At 58.5% G+C, this 7,288-nt stretch overlaps 1 protein-coding gene across 4 annotated transcripts; it reads right to left on the reverse strand.

Moving 5' to 3' along the window:
• Window positions 1-4,953, reverse strand: VGF (VGF nerve growth factor inducible). 4 transcript variants are annotated; one of them, XM_074328365.2, is made up of 4 exons: window positions 4,798-4,953; window positions 4,589-4,666; window positions 2,830-3,045; window positions 1-2,332 (listed from the first exon to the last, which is right to left on the reverse strand). In XM_074328365.2, the coding sequence occupies exon 4, from the start codon at window positions 2,310-2,312 to the stop codon at window positions 477-479; it is 1,836 nt and encodes a 611-aa protein (XP_074184466.2). In that variant the 5' UTR covers window positions 2,313-2,332; window positions 2,830-3,045; window positions 4,589-4,666; window positions 4,798-4,953; the 3' UTR covers window positions 1-476. The 4 variants fall into 4 exon arrangements, with proteins under 4 accessions (XP_074184466.2, XP_019608252.3, XP_074184467.2 ...); XM_019752693.3 differs by having other exon boundaries at window positions 2,830-3,048; XM_074328366.2 differs by having other exon boundaries at window positions 4,807-4,950.
• Between the last annotated feature and the right edge of the window lie 2,335 nt (window positions 4,954-7,288).

Consider the following 7,288-nt stretch of genomic DNA (forward strand, 5'->3'; position numbering starts at 1 on the left):
TAAAATAGTCACTTTTATTTCTTAGCAAAACTATTTCCTCCGTGAAGGGTATTTACAACAGAGAAGGGAAAGAAGGGAAAAATTCACAGCGATCGGGAGAGGGTAGAGAGGCTTTTGAGAGGCCCAAAGGCCGGGAGACAGACACAACTGGAACTGCTTTTTCCGGTTTCGGACGGGGACGTCCCTAGAGGGACTAAGAGGGGACGGCGCCCCGCGGGGGAAAGGAACTCGCACAAACCACCCGACCGCCTAGGCTGGCCCCAGCAGGAGCGGCTCTCAGCATACGAGTGTGTTTGTGGAGTTCCGGCCTCGGACCTAAGAAGTCTGACAGGTCCCGGCACAACCCGGGGGCGGGGCGGGGGACCGAGGGTGGGGGCGGAACGCATGCAAACACCCAGAGTGGGGAGGAGCGACACGGAGGGGGTGACAGTGCGCGCGGCGGCGGCGGCGGCGCGCGAGGGCGGAGCCCGGGCAGGTCACGGGCGCCGGAGCAGCACGTGCTCGATGTAATTCTCCAGCTCCTCCTGCTCCTGCAGCCGGCGCTCCTCCGCCTCCGCCTCCTGCGCGCGCTGTGCCTGGGCCTCCCCGCCCGGATAGTGGCGCGAAGGCGGCAGGGCGTGGTGGTAGTGGCGGCGGCGCGAGACAGCGGGAGGCTGCAGGGTCCGCGGCCGGATGTAGTTGGGAAAAGGGTGGTAGGGCCCCGGGGGAAACACCTCATCCTCCTCCCGATCCCAGGGCGGGAGCACCTCATTCCAGTCGGGCAGCTCGTCTCGAGCGGGGGCGGGGGGCGGGGGCTGCGGGGAGCGGACGTGAGTGGGGGCGGGGGCAACCCGGGGTGGCGGCACAGGCTCTGGAGGGGCGTTCTTCTTCCGTTTCCGCTTCTCCTCCACCTCCTCGATGATGCTGACCACGTCGTCCGCTGGCAGGTGGAGTTTGGTGGACAGCTCAATGAGGCTGTCGATCGTCTGCGGGTCCATCTCTTCGTCGTCGTCCTCCTCACCGCCCTCCTCAGCCCCCTCAGACTCCTTCCGATGGTGGCCAGGCGTCTCCTCCTGGGAGCGCTTATCCTCGGCTCCAGCTTCACTGTCCTCCTCCTCAGCGAACAGTAGCGCGTTCTGCCGCGCCCTCTCTGCCTCCTCCGCCTCCGCCTCCGCCTCCGCCGCCTCCTCATCTTCTTCTCCCACCCTCTCCTCCCCGCCTCGTCTCTCTTGCTCCGCCTCCTCCTCCTCCCTCTCGCTCTCTCGCTCCTCCTGCTGCAGCCCCCGACCCCCAAGGCCGCGCTGCCGGGTCCCGCCCTGCAGCAAATACTGGAGCAGCAAGTCCGAAGCGAGGTCCGCCAGCCGCTCTTCTTGCGCCGCGGCCTGCCTAGTGGCTTCCGCCTGTCGGCGCCCGGCCTCCACCTGTGCCAGCCCTTGCTGTAGAAGGCGCTCCCCCGCCTTGGAGCCGCCCAGGAGTGAGCTCTCTGGCCGGCGCGCCTTGGGGAAGGGGGCGCCCAGGCTTTGGTACGCTTTGGACAAGGGTGCCAATGCCTCACCTAGGTGTGTTTTGGGGGAGGGCACTTTTTCCCCTAACTGGTGGGCTTCGGGAAGGGGGCCGCTCTCGGGCATATGAGCCTGGAATTGCGGGGAAGCCGGAGGTGGCAGGGGCGCGCGCTCGGGGACACGCGCCTGGAACTCTCCCCAGGAAGCACGCCACACGCGCTCCGGTCCGGGGCTCTCCAGGTTGACTCGGGTCAGCGTGTGCGTGCGAGTTTCCGTCTCTGCTGCCGCGGTCTCTTGCTGGCGCTTGGCGCTGCTGGGACTGAAATCTCGCAGTTCCTGGAGCAGGGAAGCCAGCGCCTCGAGCTCCTCTGAGGGGTCGTCCGCCTCGGGACCATTCTCCTTAGTTTGAGGGCGAGGTGGGGCCGCAGGCGCTTGGGTCTCGGGTGATGGGAGGCTGTGGGTCTGGCTGCGCACGGTCTCGGTCAACAGAGCTTCTGCTGCTTCTTCCGCTGGCTCCTGCTGAGAGCCGCCGGGTGCGGGGGGCGAGGCCGGGCGATCGAGTGCCTGCAGCAGCACCGCGGCCAGCGCCCGGGGATCCACGCCCTGGAAAAGCTCTCCCTCGTCCTGCGGCTCTGAATTTCGAGCGGCTCGGATCTCTGGGGCGCTACCACCCTTCGGCCCGAGCACTACGTCCCCAGCTATCGGCTCTTTATGCTCAGAGCTGAGGGGAGGTGGCTGTGTCTCGGGGCGCCCCGGGGGCGCTGCTCCCAGCCCCTCAATCAGTAGAAGGAAGCAGAAGAGGGCAGAAGCCTGCAACCTGAGCGATTTCATGACCAGTGTACTGTCGGAGACTGTGAAAATAGAAAGAGTCAAAGAAAGGATTTCTGTAAGAATTTTCTGCTTTCTGATTCTGTATTCCCTTCCCCCACCTTTAACCAGGAAATCCGGGCTTCCCTGATCCCCCTAATCTTACATAGAAGAGGGACATTTAGAAGCAAAGGAGGAAGATTTTGTGCTGATCTCTAGTGTCGTGTAAATGGGAAATGCCCGCAACCCTCGCACCCACGGTGCCTCTTCGCCTCCTTCTCTGAGCCATTTCATTGCCAGCGCCCACGTACTAAGCAGCAAGGATAAGGGGAAAATCTCTGCTCCCTCCCCACAGGACTCCCCGGATGGTGCGTGGGCGACTTCAGCAGCAAGAGAAAAGCGGCGACTTCCTCATTTACCAGGGACCCTTACGGAGGGGGCTCCCCGCTGTGTTTTTAACACCCCCATCCGGAAGGAGAGAGACCCCCTCCCTCATGCCCACAGCTACGAAGGGTTTGAGGGACGGATAGAGGCTATTTACCAGTTGGTGTCACGACGCGGGAGGTGGAGAGGAGGGTCGAGGCGGGGTGGGGAGAGGGGAAGATCAGGTCGCGTCCGCCTCGGCAACGAGCGGTGACTGGGATACGAGCGATGGTGGAGGTCTGGCGTCTAGTGGGCTGGGCTCAGCTGGGTCCGCGCAGCTCCGGGCGGCTCGCTTGCTCCGTCTTCAGCACGCTGGACAGCGCCCGCGCCTCTCCTGCTTTATAAAGGGGAGCGCGCGGGGTCACGTGGGCTCTCCCCGCCCCACTGACGTCAGTGTTCATTCATGGGGAAGCGGGCGGGCGCCTAGAGGCGGGAGGATGCCCAGCTATTGGAGAATGCGGTCCTCTCCCGGCACGCGCCTGCGCGTTGGGGTCCTTGGCTGGAGGGGCGTGCGCTAGCGAGCACCGAGGGAATGAATGAATGAATGAATGAAATGCCGAGGCGGGAGGGGTTGGGGGCTTTGAATGAATGAAGGAGGGACGAGGAGAAAAGGATGAATGAGTGAATGCAGGAATGAATGGAAAGGTGGATGCTGAGGCGCGGGAAGGCAGGAGGGTGGGTTACAGAGCAACTTGCAGCGGCGGGGATCTGTGTTGCGGAATGGATTAGGATGGGGTCACTCCCAGGTCTGACAGCACCAGGGAAGGAGGAGGACAAGGATTCCAAAACCATGGGGGAAGGGGCAGGCTCCTCATCCGCCGACCTCACGGTCCGTGGGGAACACACCCAAGGACGGCGTGAACCTGAGAAAGGAGGGACGGACCTGCCCTCCTGCAGGCGCTCTCCGCGGATCGGCGGTGCGGGATGCCGGCCCTGGGCTGGGGCAGATAGGTGAATTTTGCGGTTTTAATAATCCCACCGAAAAGGGACCAAGTCGGAAGAGAAAGGGAAAAGACTGAGGATCTGTGTACCTCTGTGTCGTGTTTATTCACCCTCAGCGCGTATCTGGAGAAAAAGGTGTGTCTGTCCTTCTGTCCAGCTGACTGTACCTTATGTCGGCGCCCCCTTTGTGCCCCTTTTCAGCCCACCTCTCCCCACCCTCCTACTGCTTCTTTTCCTCTCGTGGTTTCCCCCCTAAAGGACGTTTGGAGGGCAAGAGCAGACCAGGTGGGGAGGGGGTTGCGCAGGTGGGGGGGTGACTCAATTCCAGCTCTCCACCGCTAAAAGGGAAGGTATGGACGCGATGCGGGGGAGGGGGACGGCGTGCAACGTCAGAGATCGCCCCTTAATTCCACCAGACCCCTCGTCCGTATCTCCTGCCAGAAGGGTTGGGGCTGGGGGCTTGGACAGCTAGAGGTTCCGGGGGGTTGGGGGCGATGACGCACAGATTGCGCAGAGAATCCATCAGCGAGCCGGGGCCAGTGAAGGGAGACCATCTGTGGGCGGGGGTGCGGAGGGGGGACGGAAATGAGGAGGGGGCAGGGGAGAGGGGAGAGAGCCAAGGGGAGCAGCCACTGCAGGAATGAAGGGGAGGGAGGGAGGGGGGCTGCGGTACAGACAGAGCTGTGCGGGGGCGTGGGCAGGGAAAGGGGGGAGTGACAATGACACACACCAGACACAAGAACCGCGGGCACAGGGATGCCCGTGGGCACATGCAAGTCACCCGTGCCATAAGACTCTGGAAATCAGGATCAGGGTTGACTGTCAGGGGCTCAGAGACTCTTTCAGAGCCAATGCTCACCCCCCTCCTCATCTCTTCCTAGCACTGACCCTCATTTTCCTCTCTCTGACACACACACACTCACTCACTCACTCACGTGTTTTCCCTCTACAGCCAACAGTAGCTTCTCGGTTCCATCAGTGGTTCGACTTTCCCAGAAGAAAGACCATCAGCTCTGCGGGGAAAGAGGTGGGGAGGAGTAGAGAGAGGAAAGAGAGAAGAGAAGGCGGCAGGAGAGGAGGAAGGAAGGAAGGAAGGAATCTGGAACAGGTAGAAGGAACAGGCTAAAGGAGAAAAAAATAATACCCAAAAAACCTGAGAGCCAAGTTGACTGTGGAGATGCCAAGAAGAGGAGGGAGACGAGGGGGCAGCAGAACCCATGGCAGTGCCTCACCCCCAACCCCACACACAGCAATCTAGGACCTCTCCCTGCTCCTCGGTGCTCCCCTTGTTCCTCTTCCTTTCTCTCCGCATCTCCCCTTTATCTTCTCAGCCTGGTTACTGGAAGCAGTGGAATGGGGAGGGGGTCACGTTACCTTCCTGAGGAGGATGAATCAGAGAGTTGGTTCAGACATCTGGAGAGGGGGAGGGGAAGCTATCCAAGAGAGAAGAAAGGGGGAGGGAGCAAGGTGGGGAGACTGAGAGGCTGACGAGGCTCAGAGACCAAGTGTGAGATGAAGAGAGACAGGCACCTAGAGAAATAGCCCTGAGGGTGATGTATGTGCACACGCACCTCTGTGTGCATATACGTGTGTGTGTACAGAGGTTAATGAAATATGGGAGGAAAGAAAAGAAAGGGAGTTAGGGGAAACAATTGTATATTTCATCAGAGAGTATTCCAACTGGCATGGTAGTATTCCAATTTAAGTATGTAGTCTTTTCCAACCTGTGTTTTTGCCTGTTTCCAAGTGTCTGTCTGTGTGTAAGTGTGTGTGAGTTTTGACCCCTTCTGAGTGCCCATATACCTGTGCAGTTAAGAGTCTACATGCATCTGCTGGTGTCTGAAAAGTGTGCCTGGCTTGGTGTGTCAATAGTGTGTGTGTGTGTGTGTGTACACGTGTGTCTTTGTGCATTTCTCTGGGTCCTTCCATGACTGTTGGTGTATGTTAGAGGTTATGTGGACTTCTATGTGCCTTTGATCTTTTCTGCCTGCCCCCCCATTCACCTTTTTCTCTAGATTTGTGCCTCAGTATCCAAGCCACTCATCTGCAGCCCCCAAGTTCAGGTCCTTGACCCTTGTTTTCAGAGTGTTCTCCCATTTCTACATCTTTCCGAATTCGCCATTCCTTCCTTTCTCCACTCTAGCCCAGAAACCTAGGAGAGCATCTCAGAAATTGACATTTCAAGAGTCTCAGTCGTCAAGGGGTGGGGGAGGGGAGCAGCAATATGGAAGCCCTGGGCGCCAACAGCAATAGGTTTGGTGATTCTGTGATCTGGATCTTGACCCACCCACCCTTGTCTGCATGGACTCTGAATCTCGGGGTCTGTTCTGCCTCTCTCCTTTCCAGTTCCCTACTTGGGTCAGTTTATTCACACACACTCTACCTCTTGGAGATTTACTGTGTCCTTCATACCCTCCTGCCTCTAGGGGCTTTTGGGGAAGAAAAAAATAACTGGTCAGGGGACAGGTTCATGGGATCCGAGACAGTGGGAGATGACAGGAAAGAAAGAGAAATGGAGAGACAGAGCTGGAAAAGGCAAAGCTGAGATGGGGACCTCGAGGGGACGGCTGATGTTTGCTCTGAGTTGTTTGTATAAATCCATCTCTCATCGTCTTTGTTTGTGAATCTCCCATACTCTCCAGTAGGGTAGCAGAAGAAGGTGGGTCCAGCAGAGTAGTGATCCAAGCTGAAGATTTGGAAAACCAGGGGAGGGGGCAGAGCATTGGGTCTTTTCCTTGAGAAAGTTTGGGAGAGAAAGAGAGAGCAGGGTCTTGGGACCCACCCACAGCTCACCGTCCCCCCACTTCCCTCCCTTCCCCCAACCGGTGACTCACCTCTGCAGCCTTTCATTGCGTCAGCAATGGGGGTGGGGGAAAGGCAGGGAGGGGGCACTATATAAGAGGGGCAGGGGTCTCCATTTTGAAGTGAAAGAAGGTGCTGAGGGTCCCCCTGCAAACAGCTATTAGAATCCATTATTGCCCTATCCCCTGTCCACTCCAGTTCAGTAGGGTGGGGTGACCTGGGAAGGGGACTGGGAGAAGGCTGGGGGCCACTGTCATGTCTGGGAATTGTAAGTATTAGGAAGGGAGTGCTCACCCTGATTTTCAATCCTGGGGTCCCATTCCCTCTTACCCCTACCCATTCCTGAGTGGGGGAGGGGAGAGCCGGGGGAGGGCAAAGCTGCAGAGATGAGTCACCAAGAAAGGGAGAGCGAGACAGAGATGAGGAGAGACATAAAGAGAGACAGCTACTGGAGAGACCGAGCAAGGAAAACACACACGCCATGAAGGTGGTATCCACAAACTAATGATAGAAAGGAAATTGTTTACTTCCATAATCCTGAACCAACCTCCTCCAACATCCACCTGTCACACACGCACAACACACTATCATTCAGAGTTCCACTGATATTCTGAGACACACCCATTTTCACCAACACAATGTCACACCTAGCCTAGCAGGGTCACTGAGACCCATGCTGAAGATGTGACCAGGGTAATGGGGATTCGCGTTGAAAGCCCTCATTCCTTTTACATGGGATGAAGGAATGTGACTTCAAAAATCCAAGACGCGGATCAAGGACTCAGAGGCTACGCCTTGCACACGCGACGACACACGCAAGGTCTCCTGCCTCC

The sequence above is a fragment of the Rhinolophus sinicus genome, chromosome 3 (genome assembly GCF_057876585.1).
Source record: "Rhinolophus sinicus isolate RSI-liver-muscle chromosome 3, RSI-T2T, whole genome shotgun sequence".
In the NCBI taxonomy this organism is placed as follows: domain Eukaryota; kingdom Metazoa; phylum Chordata; class Mammalia; order Chiroptera; family Rhinolophidae; genus Rhinolophus; species Rhinolophus sinicus.